Source organism: Thunnus maccoyii, chromosome 2, assembly GCF_910596095.1.
Source record: "Thunnus maccoyii chromosome 2, fThuMac1.1, whole genome shotgun sequence".
Taxonomy (NCBI): Eukaryota; Metazoa; Chordata; class Actinopteri; order Scombriformes; family Scombridae; genus Thunnus; species Thunnus maccoyii.
Window position 1 is genome coordinate 17,410,387 of NC_056534.1, and position 22,018 is coordinate 17,432,404.

Here is a 22,018-nt window from a genome sequence, read left to right on the forward strand (position 1 = left end):
TTCATGGAATTTATGAACAAAATGTAACACAGTCATATTCATATAATAGGATATGCTGTAATCTTTGGTCCTTTTACCACTGATTGTTGACAAAATTTCCAACATTTAAAGTTACTTCTCTAAAATCTCTAAAACATTTTTATTCACATTAAAGTTTTGTTTCACTGGCATTTTCATCTGGTAATGTTCCATAATTTTTGCAATCCTGAGGAGTACCCAAAGACAGCATAATTGTGGAGCATCTTGTTTGGCCTTTTTGACACAATTATCAATTTTTATTTTTTTAATGGTAAACATTCACAGATCTGCAAATGCAGCAGGCTACATATAGCTGCTTGTATGTGGAAATAAATCATATTTCTCATTCATCTCAGTCATGGCCCTCAGATCACAGTGTGAATTACATATCAATTGGAAGTCCCACGTGTCTCAGTCCCATCAGAGTTGGGCTGTATGACAATATATTCATATTATATATATTTGTCAAGCTTCAGAGATTTTGCCATGTCACGTTAGTTTTTACTTTGTCACTTGTGGTTACATGAGGTTATTGTGGGCAATGTTGCAAATCACCAAGTAGATTTTTGCATCAGTGTGATGAAGTACCTTGATTTGTCATATGTCATTTGCTGGAAAAGTCAACAAAAGGCATTCATGTCTGGTTATTTTATCCATAAACACTTTCTCGGTAAACTCTCCAGAAAAGTGTCTCTTGAGTCTTTTATAATCATGCATTTATCTCTATCTATGAGGAATCGGGATTACATTTACTGAAATAATGTGTTTGATGCGCCCTCTAGTGCTGACAAAGGTTTCGCTTGCCTACATTGTGGAGAACTACACTACCCAGAATTCATTGTTAAATGAAGAAGCCTATTTTTGCCTGAAATAAATTTAAAGCCGGTGTATGTCTCATATTCTGCGTTCACAGCTCATAAAAAATCAATAGTAGATAATGAACAATAAATACAGCAATTGTTAGTTTATTGAAAACGAGGATAATGTTTGCAGTCTGATTTAAAGGCGATATTTGTAGCCAGCTAAAAATCCGTGTGCCAGGTCCTCAGCCTCCGGTTGTCATTGGTGAATGACCGAAGATGTCTCACAGCAGGTTGTTTGCCAGGCTGCTTTGTAAGTATTACTAATAAACCTTGGTGCTGATCGGTTAAACTGTTTGATAGTTTACTTTCTGTACAAATAAATATACCCATTAGCTCTGTGCTGTACATTAGCTGAGCTTTGCCGGCAGAGCTCCTCAGGGCTGCTAACTAGCTAGCTTTGTGCTAACGTCCAGCCACAGTCTGACTTTAACCTCCTGCCAGCTTTTGCACACACGACACCAGAGCAAGTATTTATTTTTGACCTTGCACGACCCCTTGACTTAATGTGTCGTGTCCGTTTACCGTGTTTAACTTATTTTGTGCGAGTTGCTCATCTTTAGTTTCCACCCGGCTGTGATTGAAAGCAGCTAATTCAGCTGTACAGTGACTCTTGTCAGCAGCCTGTCTGCAGAAAAGTCAGCTTCAGACTGTGCTTTGACAAGAGTACAGTTGATGTCAGTTGTTTATATTAAAGGACAAGGTTACTGTATTAATTGTCACTTTGTTAGGACACCGAGTGAACAACTGAACTTTGTACAGTTTCATTGATAAGTTGTGTGACTGAGGCACTGAAGAGGACCAAAGTTCAGTCAACTGAGGACTGACACTCTTGGGTTATGTTAGGCCCTGCTTCTGTCCTGATTGCCTGAATGTAAAAACATATGTTACACTCTCAAATCTTTCAATAAAGTCCTCCTGATAGAAAGTCATTTATCTTCTATACTATACGGAAGAGATAGTCGTCAAATTGTCTTTCTTCCTTAAATTATATTATCTTTTAATTATCAATTTTCGTCCAGTACTCCCCTTTTTTTTAGCCTTTAAAGAGGGAGAGAGTTTGTGAAGACCAGTATACTGAAGAGTGGAAGTCAGTGGGAATGTATTCTGGTTTTGCTCATAGAGGTCAAGGTTTGCTATCATGTTTTTGAAGGGAAGATGAATGATTACTTGTATAGCAACCCTGAAGCTGCAGCTTTCAGTAACTTGGTTTATCATTTAGTTTTTAAAACATAAGAAACTGTTGGGGAAAAAAAGCCCCCACAAGTTCCTATATGCCAAGATGTCATGGAACCAGCAGATGTTTGGAGTCTTTGCTTTATGAATTACTTAAATAATTGATCAAATTGCCATTTTGATAGTCGATTGATCAATCATCAAGTTTTTTGAGTGCAAAATAACAATTTTTCTTTTTATGTTCAAGTCATTCAAAGGGTAGTTACAGCTATATACGATGAGTTTTACACTATAAATTTAATTCATACTGTCTGCTAGTTTAAATAAAAACTTAGGTGGTAGTTTAAAATTGTGTGGAAAAGTGATGCAAAGAGAAACGTATGACTTAAGACCTGTGAAACAATATTAAAATCTCTTTTTAAACATCTCTCTAACCAGTTACTATCTATAGTTTCTCAGGTTGATGTTGTGCATCGTGCTGCATGTTGCTAATGTAGTTAAACCTGTAAAGTCAGGTACGTCACACAACTCCCAGTTGTTGTCTTGCAGGAGATGTAAAACTTGACAAAGACTCCTCAGTTGCACTTTGACCTGAATGTGTCTCGCCGCTTAATGTGTCTGGGATTTAAAAACAGCTGCTGCGAAAAGATTTGCTGAGAGTTGTGATACTGAACTGAACCATACAGTGAATGTGCTGGCAGGAAAAGCAAAACATTGAGCTAAAAAACTGCAGAGCTTGTGTGATAATTTTCTGAGTTTGTCCCAATGACTGTTTCCGTTCACATTACATGTAATCATTAATGCAACGTCAATGTATAAAAGACAGATTAATGCAGCTCTGAAGAATGTTAAAGTGCAGCATTACATTCTACTGCAGCACTATCCACTTCCAAGATATGGTGTTAAATACCTGCAAGCAGTTTAAGCTTGCAGTTATCTAAATTGATAGCACTGGCATTGTCTGTGGAGATTATAGTACAACACTTCAAAACAGTGTAATTAGACATAATGTGTTGTCATGTGTCTTATTTCCCTCTGTAGTTACACCATAACAGCTCCATAGCATTAAGCAACCATTCCAAATTAAAAATATTCGTAGTAAATCCTAGAAAACTTGTTTGTGTTCACAGGGACAGTAAAAGTCATCTGCCAAGTCTAAAGAAAGGTGAAAATATAAAACATTGTTGCAGAAGCAAATAGTTTGTTGCCAAAACACTATTGGTTTTAAAATCCAAAGAATAATTTCTTGGAAGAAAGTGAATAGACAGCTGTGATCTTTGTCTTTTACTATGAAATAGAAAACTGAACTTTTCTATTGCTGGAAAAGTTTTAGAGAATCTTTGATTTTGTAGAGATTGCTACACCTCCAAATCATTGCTTTTTGTTGTACTGAATGTGTTTTTGTATCAGATGTGCAGACACTTATTGTCCTCCTTTTCAAAGAACAAGTGGCTAGAAAGATTTCATATTTGTATGGTTTCCATGGTGAATATTGTCTATTTATATGTGAAGAAATGTCACCTAAAGTCTCCCTGTGTTGCCTGCTTTCTCTTTTCTCGCTTCAGTGCAGCAAAGTGGAGTCAGGCACTGTTATACGGGATCAAGAAAGAACCTCTACATCAACAAGAACACGAAGGTCATCTGCCAAGGTTTTACAGGGAAACAGGTTTGTACTCAAAACTCGTTACCAATTCTTTATAGTATTGCTTCACATAGGATTAAGTTACTGTAATCTTGTTGTGTAATCTCAGTTTTTCCTTTCTATACACACACACAGTTAATTCCTCATTTTTGTGTGTCAAAGTGTCTCCCATATTACAAAGCCAAATACAGATGAGACATTATAAAAGTTTACTATTTTCATACATAAGTTTTTACATTAAAGCAGCTAAAATAAATATTTTCCTAACTTAACACATTATTATAATGGTCGCTCATAGTGATGAATCCCAAGAGAATTATCACCCAACTCTGCAGTTCCCTTCAGCTCTACGCAACTTTGTAGCGTCTTACAGCTCATTGTTTTGGTTTTCCAGCCTGCAACTTTAACTTGACCTGCTCTCATATCATTGTTTTTGGCATACTGTGTGCTGCCTGCACAGCACCAAACAGCAGACAGACAAAGTTAGCGACTAGCTGGTGAACATATTGCTGCATTTAGCAGCTAAAGAGCCAGATGTTTTTCTCAGGTGTTAATGGAGACCAAAACAAAGCTAAAAGAAGAGTAAAAATTGACTTAAATTCATTGGGTGGATACATACACAAATCTGAATGAATGCATGTTCCTCAATATCATTTGGATGTGTAACGGTTTGCTCATAAGTTCGACATACCAACTTTAAAGGTGATATTTAAAGGTCAGTTTTTTACTTACAGCTTGTTTTTGCTGCCTCCAAGTGGCCAAAAAAATAAGTTGTTGCAGGTTTGATTTCATAAACTCAATTCAAGTCAATTTAATCTCATTTATACAGCCTAACATTATAAGTTTGTCTTAGATGACTCAATAATCTATATGACCTACAGCATCCTGTATCCTTAGACACTTAATTCACACACGAAACAGGTTCACACACATTTTTACAGGAGAAAAAAATTATATGAAAGAAATGTCAGGAAGAGCTGTAATTGAGTGATTCCTCTTCCAGGATGGAGCTGTGTGCACAGAGCAGACAAGAAGCAGCAGTACAATATTAACATAACACAATGTATATTTAAATAGCAGTATTACAATATGCAAATACAGAATTACAACATAAAGTATAATACAAGGTAAGTAAATATTAAGTTTAAGTAAATGAATTTCAGGCAAAGCGTAAAAATGTTTTGATTAAAGTAATTTTATGAAGATTTGTAGTATATCAGCAGTATGTGTTACTGTTTTTGTGTAAATGCTGAAACGTGTCCTTGGATCAGTAAATACTGCACTGTTGTATTAGTGTAACTGTTGCTCAAGTTGTTTCTTTCCCTTAAAGACCTGTGAATCAGGGTCGTTCTTTTTTATTATTACAGCCAGCTTCGGAGAAAACAAACTTTCATTTTTACTTTGACTTCAGTTTTTTTGCCCATGTCTGCCCTTAGTCATTGTTTCAGTCAATAATAATAACTTTGTGTGGCAGAGTGTCATTTTTCAAGAGCATGAAAAAGCTCAGGTGATTCACTTTGCACCATGTGCAGTCAAGGGGAATAAAAATCTTGGCAAGTGTGTTCAACAAGCCAGAAAACGTGGACTTTACAGATTTATATCCCCCCTCTGTCCTTGCGCACATTCCATTTTTCATCTCCCATTTTCTCTTCAACATAATAAAAGGTTGTTAAATATAGTTCCAGTGAACACTCCGGGTAATTAGAAAAGGATGAGAAATGAAGCAAGTGCTATTGAGTGCACATTGTCGTGTCTCTTGGCTTGATAAGCAAACCATTTTTCAAATTTATTGTCCCAACATTTGCGATAATAATGACGGGCAAAAACAGCAAAGTTAGCAGGGTGAAAGAGTGTATTACAACAGTGGAAAATGCATAGCTTCTAATTCCTCTTAATAGACTAGGTATAATTTTTACATTAGGTCATTTATTAATGCCTTTAGTTATGACCCTTGGCTACTTTATCTACATTGTTTCAGCATCTTCAGTAATAATTAACACACTACTGACTGATAGGATTTGTTCTTATGAAATCAATATAGACCGCATTGATGCGTTAATTTGCTCTGGGAAAGTACAATGAGATTCATTCAAATTATTTTACCTCCCAAAACATATCCTAATCCCTTTAGTGGTACTGATGCATTATATTGTTTATTTTCATTTTAAACTGAGCCTGATAGAGATGTGTGTAACAAATTTAGAGCGCTATGAAACAAAAGTACTAACAGCTGGTTTAGTATACCTACACCAGTATCTTATGGTTAGATATTAACCTTTTAACGTCCAGTTTTCCAGTTCTTCCTGTTAAGTTGGGGAAAAAGATCATCTTATTCTAGTTTTACAGTATATTTTCTGGTAGTTTAACATATACGATCTGTATCAGCTCGTTCCAAATCTTCATTAAAACGTCATGAAGTTTAAACTGAGTGAACTATTTAAACCCAAGACTGTTTCATCAGTTTGAGATGTTCAGTATGTTTTGTGCATGATTTTATCGACGTTTCCTCAAATGCAGCCTGACATATCTGGTTTCTTTAGAAAAGTTGGGATCTCCACTGAATTTAAATTATGTATGTTTGAACAAAGTTAATCGTTTTTTAGTCAAGTCAATTTATATACCCCAATATCACAATCACAGATTTGCCTCAGGGGGTTTTACAGTGTGTACAGCATCCCCCCCAAAAAACCCTTTTTTATGGGGGAAAAAATAGTTGCACGCACCACCGGTGGAGTGGTGAGGTTTAGGAGGTTTGAAGTACAAACCGCAATGTAGTGTAATATAACAGAGTGAAACAGTACCACATTTTATCTGCAACTTTACACAAGTATGCAAGACTAGATTATCAGTCGGGCAACTGCACCAGATCCGGAGGTGCCGCGAAGGCCCAAAGTTGTCTGTATCAAAATTACTTTGTCGTAATTTGGGCTTAATTATCACAGAATAACTGAATTATATATAATTTTTTCTTTTTTTTTCGCCTGGTGGGGGTTCTCGTTGCGTCATTATGGAGAAACACAGATTCAGTAAACGTTCAGCACGTTCAATAAACGTTGAGTACAGTTAGACCCAGTGGTCTCCATTAGGTTGGGCGAGATTATTCGACCAATGAGAATTTAGTCGGACAAGAGCATATCAACCAACTAATCGACCAGTCGACCAGCAGACTACAGCCCTACAAAACTTGTTTCTGCCCAGGTCCTTCTAACGGGTTAATCCAGCCCTGCGAGCACAGACAGAGGAGTGAGTACCTTTAGCCTACATGAGAGTGACAGCATTTGAAAGATTTCTCTGTCTCGGGAGATATTTTACAGTCTGTGTTGGAGAATATCCAAAGCCTCTTTTTGATTTGTTTTTCAACTGTTCTGTGAGGAGATTAAACTAAGCTTACATCATTATTTATCTGTCAAGAACATTTCGATTCCTTCTCATTGAATATATTTACCAGTACCTACAGTACATCCCCAGAAGAGCTCAGCCTCACTTTCTGTATCCATCCCTTTACTCAGCACAGGTGATTAATCCTGGATGGCAGCATATTTCCTCCTTCCTCTCTGTCTGGAATGATATCTCAAGGTTGACGCCACAGAAGTGGCTGTACCCCACTTCATTACACACTCACACACACACGCTGACTCCTCTCTCTCCATCTAGGGAACGTTTCACAGTCAGCAGGCTCTCGACTATGGCTCCCAGTTAGTCGGAGGTGTTTCCCCCGGCAAGGGTGGTAAGACTCACCTCGGCCTACCTGTCTTCAATTCAGTGAAGGAGGTAGGTGTGACTCCTTATAACATCTGTTGACATTTGAAGCTGCTCTTGTGAAACTTGAAATCACAAGTAAAATATATCAAAAGCTGAAATGTGTTTCATGGATCTGACAGATTTGCTGGCAACATCCTGTGAAAGACTGACACTTGAAAAAAAAAATGTTTTTTTTTTAAAATAAACATTAGGTGGCACTATTTCATAACTTTTAGACTTTCCATTTTTGATATCACCACCAATGCCTTTTTTTCCCCTCACCTCAGGCAAGGCAGGGCACAGGAGCAGATGCCACTGTGATTTATGTGCCCCCTCCATTTGCGGCGGCAGCTATCATCGAGGCCATTGACGCCGAGATGCCCCTGGTGGTCTGCATCACTGAGGGTATCCCCCAGCAGGACATGGTGAAAGTTAAACATAAGCTCCTGCGCCAGGGCACCACCCGCCTCATAGGCCCCAACTGCCCAGGAGTCATCAATGTAAGTACACACACACACACACACACACTGACACACATACTGTACGTTTTAGTTTATTCGGTTGTGGCTGAAAGCACAAACTCCCTCTCAAGGGAGCAGGTGTAATTCAGATTTAATACATTAATTTTCTGTTGCTTTTTAAACTTAAATTTATTAAATGCTGCGCAGTCATACTCAAGTTTTAAAGCAGCTTGATTTATTTATACTGTTATACTGATTGTTTGTGTTTTTTGACAATAAATAATAGTTTTGGTTATTTTGCTCGAACAAATCATCTTTTTTGGATTTTAATATATAATGAATTTAGAATTCTGACAAAGAAAACAATAAGAAAAACTCCCACACTCTGTCTCCCTTACTGCTGGAATATTTATTAGTTTCAGTCTGTACGACCTTCATCAGGACACCTGAATGAGTTTTTCTCATTGTTTTCAAGGTATTTTCCTCCGACGCAACTGTTGCATAATCAGGTGTGCAGAGACTTTTCTTTTTTTAATGAATTCTGACAAAGAAAACTTTTTAGTTCTCATGAGAATTCGTGCGGCGCATACTCAATGATTCTTTTGTGGTTTATTTACAATGAGCTCATAGCATAGAAACAAGTAAGATATTACGTAAATCTTGTGTAGTTTTTCTTAAACTAAACTTGATCGGACGCTGAGTTTAAAGTTATGAAACGAGTGTCAAGAACATTTCCAGTGATATATCAAGCAGGAGTATGTATGCATGTATCTTATGATGAATGTTTGTCATTGAAAACTTTTAAAACTTTTATATGCAGCCTGGCGAGTGCAAGATTGGGATCATGCCAGGCCACATTCACAAGAAAGGAAGGATTGGTAAGATTTTCCTTATTGTTTTTAGAATTAATTACAATTTATAATACAGACTTAAAACTTGAATGGAAACACTTTATCCGGATTTGTTAAAAGTTAAATGTTCTCCTGAAATGAAATCCAAACCTTTATCTTTATCTTTAAATTATATGGGCTATTTTTTTAATGAGAGAATACATTAAATGTGTCCATAAACAGAAATTCACCTGCTGACTCAAGGTTCTCCAACAACTCTTCCTGCCTCTCAATGACTGAAGAACGAAGTAGAACAGAAGAAGATGTATTCATACTAATGCCTTTCATCCCAAATTAAACTTTTTTTACAGCACTGTACTTAAATCTTAGATGAAGCTTCTGCTGTTGACAGCTTGATAAGCTGCGTGTGCTGCTGCTGGCCAGTGAGCCTTTACAGGAAGACTGTTTTATACTAAATCGACTGCCATCACTCCCAGAGCATAGAAAGAACAGCTGTTACAGTGTTGTGTTGTGTTAGTGATCTCTTTTGTTGCTGTCATGTTGAAATGATTGAGTTATAGTGGGACAGAAAAGGACGGCCGCATTTTATATTTTACAACCCTTGATTGAGGCAGCGTTTTAGTTGTGTTTTGACAATAGAGAGTAAAACACACTGCTTACTCAGAGTCTGCTGAGGTGCTGGAGTTAAAAAAAAAAAAAAAAATCAAACTGAATAAAAAAACGCATCATACACTCAAATCTGTGCAAGAATCTTTTTAATCAGCAAGGTTTTGGTCAGAGACCTTGAAGAAGATCTCTGACGAAAAGCTAATTAAAAAGAGTGTGCGTATAATTTTTTTTTTTTAATTCAGTTGTGTTTTGACAAAAATAACAACGTGTTTTCTGAATTTCTCTTTCAGGCATTGTGTCTAGATCCGGTACCTTGACATATGAAGCTGTGCACCAAACTACACAAGTCGGCCTGGGCCAGTCACTCTGCATTGGTAAGCTACCAGTGACCTGTGGCATATTGAATTTAAATTTAGCACGCAGTGTCACAGCTCTCAGAAAAGGCTGCTGTTTATTCTACACTGAGACACTAGATATAAAACCCTGCATGAACATCTTACCTGACTCCCTCTTAAATCTGAGGCTCAGATGCAAGTAGAAACTTTAAAAGCCTATTTCGAATTTCTTTGTCCTGCAAATCGTGAGCAAAATGGGTTTCATCTCCGATCCACTACCAGGCAATATTTATTTTTTTTTACCCGCACAAACCTTAGGAGTAAAACCTGTGATTTTTTTTTTTATATCACATAATTGAAACGGAGGGAATGAAAACCAAATGACCACATTAGAGTTAAAATATTCTGTGAATCCAAGCAGCTCTTCTTCAGTTCTCTTTAAGAAGACAAACCATTCATGGAGCACTCTTTCTATAAATGCCTTTTTGCTTCCTCTTCTTTTTCAGTCCATGCTCCTCTTGATGAGATCGAACTTGAGTCTCTTGTCGTCGTTGTCAGTGTTGCTGCAGTCAAGGCCACAATGTTAACACGAACTGAGGCATAGAGCTTATGTTTTAAAACGTCTGAACTCATCAGTACCTGCTTGTCCTACTATTACCCCACATTTTTCCACATGATTCCTCACAGCCTTTTTTCCAGTAATTTACTGATTTCTTCGAAACTGAACTCCACATAATATGGAACAATGTTTTTTCTGTGTTCAGAAATTAATTTCACTAACTAACTTCTTCATTCATTGACCTGGTTTAGTTCTTATTGTCATTCTAAGTGAAATAATCAGTCGACCACTCTGTTCTCTGAATGCAGCTATATATAGTTTTAATGTCATCTGAAGATCAAGACACACTGTGATGATACTAACATGTTCGGCTCTATTACCTCTTGGCAACACTACAGATATAAGATCAACTGTTTTATATAAACAAATCTTTTTGGCCAACTTATCTGCCGCCGGAAAATCTATACTAGAGAGCCGGTTGGACACCCGAATTAACTGAAAAACAACTTGGCTTCATTATTATTTAGACATTTTAATTATGAAGTGTCCTCCAGCCAGACTTCATAAAACCAGTGCCGCAATAATATTAAATATTGTAAAGTTCATTAAGGGGGTTTATTGGTAGTTCTGCTAGCGACTTCTTAAGTCTCAGCATGACCTAAGGGCTACAGCAAATTATAGTTAATACAATATTTAATATCACTGTCATCTGTGTTGCTGGTAATGTGGTTCTCTTTGATTATTATTCATGTAATTTTTCTTCTTGGTGTTGCCAGGTTTTTTAATGGTATGAATATAAATTTAGGTGACGTTTTGTCTGTGAAGATTTGTCTTGTGGACGTTTGCTCATGCTTTTATAGAGCATGTAGTAATTTTCGGTGGAAATAAATTTAGAAAATTATTATTGGACTCTAGTAATTTGGATGAGCTTCTTAAGTCATGTCCATTGGCGTCTCTTTGATATGAAAGGAAACCTTAAACTGCCATGCAGAGGTAAACATGATTTGGAACAATTATACCATCAGGCAAAGTGATATTAACTTAAACATTATCTCTCACAAAATGTTGAGAATATACAGTGACTTTGTAAAGCTTCACCTGGCGGACATCAACACGATTCCAAATGCTAATGCTGTTCCATACAAAGGTGATCATGTCAGTGTTGTGTTTTCAGCTTTTTTTTTTCACTGCCCCAAATGGTTAAAGGCAGTCATCACTGGTTTAGAATTGATTACAGTTTTTGGCAATTAATTGTACACTCAATAACCCCTAATCTCAAAAGCAAAAAAGAAATTTTTAGAATTTTAAAAAATGTATTAAAAAATAAGAAAAATACATCTCTCAGTAGCAAAGTGTGCAAAAAGTAAAGAAGTCTGAATATTTGTGAAGCCACTGTAAGTATGTTGTTAATAAAATGGTTGTCAGGATGTTGTTCAATGAAAGAGAAGCTTGAATTCTTCAGTAAAAGGGAATAAAAGTTGAAATATGGAATACACACGTTATGCTGAAAGTAAATCCATCTAGAAATATCAGGCAAACTTAATGACCAACTGTGAAGAGTCTCAGTGCTGTTAGGATGATCATATCAGGCATAAAGTCTCTCTCAGTCTGAACAGCTGTGTGATCCTCTTAATATTCACTGGAATTATCCTGTGAGGGTCTTGAGTATATAACAAGTGTCTGCTTTGTCTCCTGCAAGGTATTGGTGGGGATCCATTCAACGGTACAAACTTCATAGACTGTCTGGAGGTGTTCCTGCACGATCCTAAGACAGAGGGCATCATCCTTATCGGAGAGATCGGAGGCAATGCTGAGGAGAACGCAGCGGAGTACCTGAAACAGCACAACTCTGTAAGGAAATAACACACTGGACACCCATTATTTACTTCACTGTCCTTGTAATATCATATTCTACAGTGCTTCAACCTCTGCAGATATGTGTACATATAAAAAATGTATCCTTCTCTGAATTAGCTCTTAGTCATACCCTTTCAAATCTATCAGCAATGGTGAACATTGGGAACCATCATGCATCAAGAACAAGGTGGAACTATGGAAGTGTGTTTTCTTTTCTGATGACAGCCTTGAGCTTTCTCTTTTAGTTTTCAATGTCCGTGTGATTTGCATGAGAAAGAGAGACAGATGGGACGAAGGTATGAGTCACAGGGCGTATTCTACAAATCCGCATTGTTGACGAGCCTTTTGTGATGCTCACATGTGATAAAGAGCAGTAAGGCGACGATGGGCTCATTCAGCCAAGTGCCTGAGGAACTTGTAATTGACATTTTGAACTTCGGCAGCCCTGTACTTGGCATTTTGCTCCTTGTGGATGACTCCTATTCTGTTAATTTTTCAGCGTGTATGTGTTTGTTTCTGTGTGTGTATGTGTGTGTGTGCGCGCGCCTACGTTGCTCTCGAGCTGAGAAATGGATTTGATTTGCCCTCGGCTGCTCTAATGCATGCAAATCTCCCGCTGGCGTCTCAGGAGAATAACTTCTCTCACCCAACAAATAAAGTACAAACACCTCCCCCACCCACCCAATCACCCAAAGTGTTGACAGCGTGGGGACAGTTCAAATGAAACACACGCATGAAAAAGCCCAGCAGAGCAGATCTTCCGTTGAAAGTCAATTGTGTAGAACATGACATACATGAAATGGTGTACTCAGACCTCGTTTTTAATCGTTAAGAGTAGCAGAAAGCTCAAACGGAAGCCTGCAGACATTGTTTTTACTTTCAAACTTAACTTTTCTTGATTTGAATACATTTGAATTCAAGTCACCAATACACTAACCTAGGGCAGCTACCATCTGTGAATTTTGTATTAATGTGAAACACAGTGTTGCTGGAAAGGAGCGCTAGGTGAGCTCAGTAAAGTCTGTCAAAATAAATAAATATTACAAAATACTGAATATCTAATCTTGATTATAGATTATTTCTGCTCTCTGACGATCAAGAAGATTAACCAGTTTGCACATTGATGTATTGTAAGGAGAAACCTTTGAATATGTGACCTGTGAAATTAATTTTTAGCTTTTAGTTGGCAAGATAAATCAGTCAACATGTTGCGTACTCATGCGTGATCAAAATCTGCATTTAGAGAATGAATGAGGGTTCTGGGCTGTTATGATTACAAATTGAAGTCGTTTTCGTGGTCAGTATTATTACCATCCTTTATGTGACTGGGTCTTTGAAGCCACTGAAAACTTGATTTCATTTCAAGTTTTTTCTTTAACCTTAAATATTTATGACTAAATATGCAGCAGTCATTGTTACTTTCTTTTTTTTGGTGGGGAGGGGGGGGGGGTTATTACTGATTAAAAGTTTCACACTCAAAACTCAGATGGTGTGCTTCATCTGGAGTGTGTGTGTGGGTGTGATTTGAAAATATTTTATTGACAGTGGTCTGGGAACATAAGCAAACAACCCAACAACTGTCATCTCATTTTGATTCAAATGCTGCTAAATCTGGATCTTGGTGCTCAGAAAGTACACGACAGCCTGGTTCCAGACTGAATCACTGCCTACATCTCCAGTTTGTTCCACAAATAAGTCTGGCGTCGTGCTCATTGATGGTTATTTCCACTTGTCAGAGAAACAGTTGACCATTCAGACCTTAGTAGGTGTGATTAAGAATGGCGACATCATCTTCCTACATAGCTATTTAGCTTCTTAATTACATTCATGAAGCATAACAACAGAAAAAGGACAAAAGGTGTGGATGAGATTGACACAGCTGGAAAAGTTCTGTTGACACATACAGAAATAACTCTTAAATTGACATGTTATTTTGATCAACGTGAAAGACGTTACATTAATCGCTCTTAGCAACCACTACCGCATCTTCCGTGTTAACTGACAATGACAGATATGTCACTTGCTACTGAATGCCCAGGCCAAAAAAAAAACCTGCTTCCATGAACATAATGTTCGAGGCTGACTGAACGAAGTGAGACAAAATGGCAATTCAGTCCAGTTATCACTGAGTACTGACCACTTCAAAGCAGTGAGACGAGCTCCGACAAAACAGCAAAGACAGAAATCTCTCAAATGAAACAACCAAAACTACTCTAACTTTGGCAGAAAACTGAACTCAATGTTGGACCACATCTGTTTGTACTTGATCTGTGACTTTGACTGAGATAATATGTTTTCAGGGCCTTTTTAAGACATTGCATTTCACATTAGCTTGACAGACCCTGCCACATGGGAACACATTATGTATCAAATGCTCAGTAAAATTAAGTCCAGAGTCGTGATTGATTTGTGTCATGCAACATTAAATATATTGAACTCCTATTTGAGAAGGACACATTTTAGCAAAAAGAGGAAGAAGTATTGATTCAAGCATCCATCAATGTTCCAGTTGAGTTACTGCAGACTGTTTATCTACCGACGCCTTAATTCAGTAAAATTCAAGAAAACAACCTCATACATCCCACTAGGTTCTGCTGTCAGACTTTATGATGCAGGACATATTTCAAGGTTCAGTCTTCATCAGTGTTTGCGATGCTTGCAGACATTATATGATCTTAAAAGTCACCTGAATCAAAGGTCTGTCTATCATTGCTGCAGTTTCACAGGATTTCTGAAGTCATAAATAAGTTTTACACAGAATAAGCATATTACAATTTGCTTCATGCATATCAAGTAGGTCAGAGAAATTGGCACCTAAGCTACCGTGGAGGTTTTTTTTTTTTTTTTTTGAGCCTCTTGACTTTTCACCCAGCCGCCCGTCTCCATTGAGCTTAGCTAAACCTCCTGTAATTCTGTGGAAACAACACTGCAAACCCGCGTAGGCTGTAGTCTGAAGGAGGACTGAGGTTTGAATAGTGATGGTGGGCTCCACGTGTACGCACACATGCCAGTTTTATTCATACCTACCTGTCATGTTTATTGTCTTGGTTTGGCTTTTTAAGCTTGTGAATACAATTCCTCACCTTGGAGCAAGCTGTTCTGTGTTTATAGAACAAAGCCCTCCTCCAGTCATGTTGACACACTGAGGTGGGGGAAACACCCTATTGGTCTCATAATTAAGGTAATATATCTGAACCGCTAACAGTGGAAGACAAAAGACGGGTAAAGGGAACGGTCGCACGACTCCCCTTCTTGTATGCATTGTTAGCACTTAGTATCCAGGGAGGCAGGGATTAATAGAGTAATTAAACCCCTTTCGTTTGAGGTAGATTTAAGACTTGATTCACACGAGGGCGGTTTGTTTATTCATAACGTGATTTGACTTCAGAACACTAAGTGGCGTTTGGTGCTAATTTGTTTCAGACTTGCATTTTTCAGCGCATAGAACAGATGCTAGTAACATTTAGAGGACTTTAAAGTGATATTTCCTCTCTCTTCCTTTCCCTGTTATCCATGCAAGTGTTAATGTCTAATTAGCGGTGCATCTCTAGCCAAGGTCTTCAACATCTCTCTGGCGGATATACGTCTTGCTAGTCTTAATTACCTAAAGTCATTTGCAGTTTATATTAGCTGCTATCATCTTGCTCCTGCCTGTGTCAGGTTTGAATTTGGAGCAGAAATGGCAGCAGAAGTGGGCGTCTTCGAAGGACCTTGACTGTATCGCTTTGGCTGTTGAACATGCCACATTCACTCTACGAAAGCAGTCTGCCAGATCAACCACAGCTGCTGTTGAAAGCTCAGGACTGTGTGTGTGTGGGGGGGGGGGGTCTGACTTAGCCTACTTTCAGGGACACATTTCAAACAAAAGACCAGTTAACTGGGGATGGCTTGTCCAATTTGGGACAAAAGCCATGTCCCCATTTGGGAACAAGCTGATGTTAGGGTAAGGGTTAGGGTAAGTCCAGGAAATGAATGTAAGTCTATGTAATGTCCCCCAAAAGTGACCTAAGTAAACGTACGTGTGTGTGTGTGTGCGTGCAGAAGGCCGTCCTCTACAATTATGTTGTTATTCTTAAGTATGAAATATTAGCCGCTGTACGTGCACACACACACACTCAGTCCCTCTTGCTGGTTATGATGTTATTGCTGAAGATGAAATATTAGCTCTCTTCACCTTGGAAATGATCTTAACTGTTGAACGTAACATCCATCAATGAGCAAGCAGCATAGACAGGCGCTGAGCTAATCAGTGCCTGCATGACTAATTACCATCTCAGAAATGAGATGATATGAAATGGCAGGAGCCTGAGCCCCTATCTGGTCATACACCAACCCATGCAATTAAATGGCTTGATTGACCCTTTGTTTTAATAATGCAGGCTGAGACAGAGATGGCTGGTTAGACAAGCCTGTTATCATGGGTGCTCTGTAATGGGAGGACATGGGGTGTTTGATTTCTAATGAATGAATAAAATGCAGGTGCAGAAAACTAATTCTCGCTATTTTCGTACACCCCCCCCCTCCCCTCTCCCTTGTTTTGCTTCCTTCCTCCGTGCTTCTTATCCTCACACTTTCCCTCGAGCTTATTCTTCTTCTGTGTATCTTTTCACCTCCTTTTATGCTCACATTTTTCCTTTCTCTTTCTCTTTCCTCCTCACTGTTGCGTCCAGGGTGCTAATGCAAAGCCCGTGGTGTCCTTCATCGCTGGGCTGACTGCTCCTCCCGGCCGTAGGATGGGCCACGCCGGCGCCATCATTGCTGGCGGAAAAGGAGGAGCCAAAGAGAAGATTGCAGCCCTGCAATCTGCTGGAGTTGTAGTCAGCATGTCCCCTGCCCAGCTGGGCAGCACTATATTCAAGGTGAGTCCTTTCTCCCGAGCAGATATCATCATGTTCAAAGGCGAAAAGAAAGTAATTATGACATTGTGATAATTGTACCGTTTCATTGGAGCGTGCAAGAGGACAGGACCATGTTTTCTAGATTACAGATCTTTCTGAGGTTTCCCTAGAAATGAGTTATCATTAAAAAGCGTTATCAAATGAGCTGAATGTCTCTATAATCCCTTTCAGACATGCACCGTGTTATGTAAATGTGATGGTAGTTCAACATGTCGGTCTCATGTCTGAATAAGCCATGACAGCAATCCTCAGAGGTTGGACCCAGTAACATGTACATAACACTTCCTCTTTATTTAACTGTTTTGTCATATCTGAATAAAACTGTAATGAACATTTATGTACCAAACGCCTGCGTGTGAGGTAAAGAGCCGTTACATGAACAGATGCATGAAGCCAGCAATGGCATGTATAAAATGTCTGAAAAAGGCTTTTATCAGTCAGTCAGGCACAAAGTAACATTTTCTAAAAAACACTTCTCTTTCTGTAAAACATAATCCAAAATATATTAGATTCACATATTCCCCTTGTTGTTTTTTTCACCTTTCACTGCTTTATGTCTTCTGTCTGCATCTCTTTTCCTGACCTTGTCCTCTCTCAGTAATCTCAAGTTTTTGCCTGGAAAGTTGCTGCCAAATTCAAATATAACACAAAATATTTCCATATTAAATCAGAAATAGAAAAATCGAAAAGACTTTGAGCCATATTTTTAATTTTAGCTGTTGATTATTGACAAAAAAAGGTAGAAAATTAGTTTACTTTTATATTTTGAAATACTAAACAAATAAACTTAACAAAAATTAAGATTGCATTTTCATTATATAGATGAATAAACAAGCTAATTAGAACTGGCACCCAGCATAGCTAATGAAGAGGTGCTATAATCAAGTGTAGCACTACAAGAACACCTTTCTGGCTCCTGAACAAAAAGTCTTGTGATGCTGGTCACTTGTCGCACCATCTTTCATCATCGAGCAGTTACAAATATGAGAAGGTTTACTTGGAACCGGATTTTTTTTTTTTTTTTTTTTTTTTCCCTAGGAGTAGCTGTTGGCACCACTGCCTCTTTATTTCAATTTATCTGTAGGGAAGCACTGTTAACAAGATGTATATAAAGTGAAAGCATGTATTACACCCATTCATCATCTTATACTTTCATTACCACTGCTGGCACTACTGCACACCAATATAGATTTACACGCATTTTTTTTCCCTCCCAAAGTTTAATTCATAATCATTGTGTGTAATGATGAAAAACGCACGATGTGGCTGCTCATTTTGCTGCACGTTGTGTTCATACATCTCTGTTAATCTCATTGACCGCTGTAATCGAAGTAATAACACGTAAGAGAAGCGAGTAGACATGATGCTTCGGGTGTGGGCAGACGACCGCAGTCTCTGATGTTCAGGTGGTGCGCTCTGCCGCTGACCTGAACGAGACTCCACACGAGTGGTGAAAACATGCATCTGATTAAATATGTTGACACATGTATCCACTTTTGCAGGGATTAATGAATTATGCATACAGCCACAGTGGATCTGGGTTTTTGTGTTAGTTCATTCATCATCAACAAGATTTATGTAGAATTTTGAGGGATTATCAATAAAATTAAATGTCTGATGGCGGGCAGTAATAATGCTCTTACTTCTAAGTTGTATATCACCAAATTGTACAAAGTTGAAAATTGCTTTTGTCCGCAAAGTCATAAAATCACATCCTCACATTCTTCATCATCATGATAATTACAGATACACACTGCGAAACTCAGATGTAGCGTGAAAAGAGTGAAGCTTGCTAGAAATGCTGCAACTGTCCCTGTTAATCATAACATCTTCATGTCTAGAAATTTGAGAATTTGGTGAAAGTGAAATATAGCAGGCCAAATAATATTTTCAGATCTTGGAAGTTAAATTGGTGATTTGCTTTTTCTTTGCCCATCATGCAAAAGAAATAGTTGAATTCCCACAAACTGTTAACAATGAGTTTATCAGAAATGCAACGTACAACAAGATCATGGACCTTGGGCAACAGGCAAAATATGTCATTTTTATCAACAAGAGAAGTTCAAATAGGAGAAATTAGGAAGAAGATTGGACAAAAAAACAAGTGCACATCTCATACTATCTAATCTGGAAATATCTTCACAACTGTAAGAGGTTTAAAGGTGCAGTGTGTAAAATTTAGTGGCATCTAGTAGAGTGGACTTGGCAGAAATGGAATATAATATTTATAAGTATGTTTTAATTAGTGTATAATCACCTGAAAATAAGAATTGTTGTGTTTTCGCTACCTTAGAGAGCCCTTTATATCTACATAGAGAGTGGCTCCTCTTCTATGTTGTACCGCCATGTTTCTACAGTAGCCCCAAACACTGGCTCTAGAGAGGGCTTTTTGCATTGTTCACGAGTTTTGCAGCCTCCGTAGGTTCTCCTACATGCTTGGAGGGTGAGGGATATTCAGTTTGTTGTAACTTGCAACCTCACTGCTTGATGCCACTAAATCCTATCGACTGATCCTTTAAGGTTATTTCCATTTTATTCCCATTTTTTATTTGTATTCTATGGATCTTGAAATATATTGTTTGTCCCATTTAAACAATGTTTTTTTTTTAATCAATTACTAATGATATAGATGTCTCAAGTGTTTGTGATTTGGCTTCCTTTTTGATTGGTTGTTGCAGCCTGTGGCTCTAAAAAAAAAAAAAGGGGGTGTTTTGTTTTTTGTTTTGTTTTTTATACCTGATGAAGATCCATGACCGAAACTGTGCATTTCTAAGAAACTCTGACAGTGTAGGAATTAAACATTTCTTTTACTCCTTTTTGCCCACTTATAGTTTCTATTTTAGCTTTACTAAATATCATCATTTATTCTTTTTCACATTTATATCTTACAGTTAGCAATTCAAAATGGCATACAGTACGTTGAAACAAAATTAAATATGCAGTGCTTGCTGTGATATCTGATGGAATTTTCAGGGCGTCTGGTGCATGGACAAGATATCAGAGAACCTATGTTTATCTGAGAAGGACTTAATTTATATGCACGGTAGAATAATTATGACCTTTAACTTGTTTACAAAATATCTGGAACTCATAATCACATCAGATAGTACCATCCTGCCCCGCTCATTCAGTATTCACAGTGAAGCTTGCATGCATGTGTATACAGATGTGTGCAGGCAGACTCATTTACTCTCAAGTTTGGTGGGGGTTTTTTTTTTTGGTTTTTTATAAACTCAAAACTCTAGAAGTCGAGGGTGTTGCATATGCCATATATTCGAAACCTGCACTCCTCATACATCTGGCCCTAGGTGTGTCAAAGCTGTCGTCATTTCTAGCTTGTAAATGTCTTGCTTTTCTTTTACGTCATGTTTTCCTTCCACTCTCCTCCGTTCAATCCAGATGTATTTTCTCTCATCCTTTTTGAGTGACAACCTTCACTTTCCTCATTTTACTCTCCCAGTCTTCCTCTTGACTCGCCCTGTCAGTCATCTGACTCTCTCACACAAAAAGTCTTGTTTTTTTCCCCCCTCTGTCACAAACAACTCTGCTCTTACCTTGCTGCTATCATTCATGTCTTGTGCCCTTGAGTTACTGTCTGCTTCCGTCTGCAGCCAACCACCTCCTCCTGTTCTCTTGTCACTATTTTCATCCCATTACTCTTCTCTTTTTGTCCTGTTATGCCTTTTAAAGCTAATCACTAGACCCCACTGAATCCTACTCCACCTCATCTCTAAAGCAAAAATTATGTTAAAAGAGCTGTTAATAATCAGCCACAACTCCCCAATCTACCCACCCACCCAAATGTGTCCTCATTCCCTTCGTCCTTCCCAAAAAAGTCGAGTTTAGTGAGGCGGAGGTTGCCTCCCAAGCATTTGAGATTGCATAAACATGATCCTATTTCCTCCTCAAGGTGGCAGTAGACCTTCAGGTATCTGCAAGCCTCAGTGGACTGGGCCAACATGTGCATGAGTACTTGTGTGTTCTGTAGACCTGATAAATGACATTTGCATTAAGTTACTTTCCCCCCTGTGAAATGGGAAATTCTCAGGGAACGACATATTCTATCATCCTTCGGTTTGTGTGATATTTTCCAAATTGAATATGTAAATAGCTACATCCTTTTTAATGGCTAACATAATGCTTTCTCATTTATAGTCTCATGGTTGGACTCTGCTGATAAACACAGCAACTATAACCTCACATAAATCAGATTTTTGCAGCTGTGTCGTCGCTATCCATCACAGAAAGTGAGCTGTTTTAATGTTGACGACTGGAACTCACTGACACGTACCCGCTACATGATTTGCACTCTCCAGGAAAAACAACAGGCTCTCCAAAGCTCTAGCCGCCTCTGCCCCCCCCCCCCCCCCCCCCCCCCCCCCCCCCAGCAGATCTGATACACAGGATCAAAACAGAGCTGTGTGAATTTTGCATGAATAAATCATTCACTTCTGTCTATCTCTTCATTTCACATTGTTTCTTTTCTTTTTCCTCTCTGATGTCCATCTCTATAGGAGTTTGAGAAGAGGAAGATGTTGTAAATTGTGCGAGAAGGCACTCAACCTTTTACCCCCCTGCCCTGAAATTGAGATGAACAGCCTGATTCTGGAGGTGGATATGCCCTACAGTATCTGTAAATCCTGATTATTTCAACTAAAATGCGCACATAGTGTTTATATTGTAATTTCTGCCATGAACTTGTACCTTGCACATAAAGACGGAATAAATAATAGTGTCTTAATGGTATCCTAAAGAACTCATTGTACACTATGTAAGAGCTTTATAGATGTGTTTTCTTCCTCCATACAATGTTGACAGCTGAGGGAAGGATGCCATGGTAACCTTGGTGGTTTCATTCTGTTATACTCCTGCTGTAAGACGTATTCCATCACTCATTTCACTGGCTGTCCACCTGAATAAGAAAAATTTCTCATATCATTTTCCTGATGTGTTCCTGTTCCTGTGTGTGTGTCTATACTTTCTCATGGCATGTCTGAGAAAACAGATGTGG

At 38.3% G+C, this 22,018-nt stretch overlaps 1 protein-coding gene across 1 annotated transcript; it reads left to right on the forward strand.

Moving 5' to 3' along the window:
* The first annotated feature begins 1,023 nt into the window (after positions 1–1,023).
* On the forward strand, positions 1,024–21,945 carry suclg1 (succinate-CoA ligase GDP/ADP-forming subunit alph). The gene is made up of 9 exons (XM_042393724.1): positions 1,024–1,131; positions 3,620–3,720; positions 7,351–7,467; positions 7,725–7,937; positions 8,719–8,776; positions 9,649–9,732; positions 11,952–12,103; positions 16,780–16,968; positions 21,522–21,945. The coding sequence occupies exons 1-9, from the start codon at positions 1,098–1,100 to the stop codon at positions 21,546–21,548; spliced, it is 975 nt and encodes a 324-aa protein (XP_042249658.1). The 5' UTR covers positions 1,024–1,097; the 3' UTR covers positions 21,549–21,945.
* The last annotated feature ends 73 nt before the right edge of the window (positions 21,946–22,018 follow it).

Bases quoted from the DNA above. Each gene is read 5' to 3' on its own strand.
- suclg1 (XM_042393724.1), top strand. From the start codon at position 1,098: ATGTCTCACAGCAGGTTGTTTGCCAGGCTGCTTT. The intron at 3,721-7,350 runs GTTTGTACTCAA...CTCTCCATCTAG, and splicing joins AAGGTTTTACAGGGAAACAG to GGAACGTTTCACAGTCAGCA. The intron at 8,777-9,648 runs GTAAGATTTTCC...TTTCTCTTTCAG, and splicing joins TCACAAGAAAGGAAGGATTG to GCATTGTGTCTAGATCCGGT.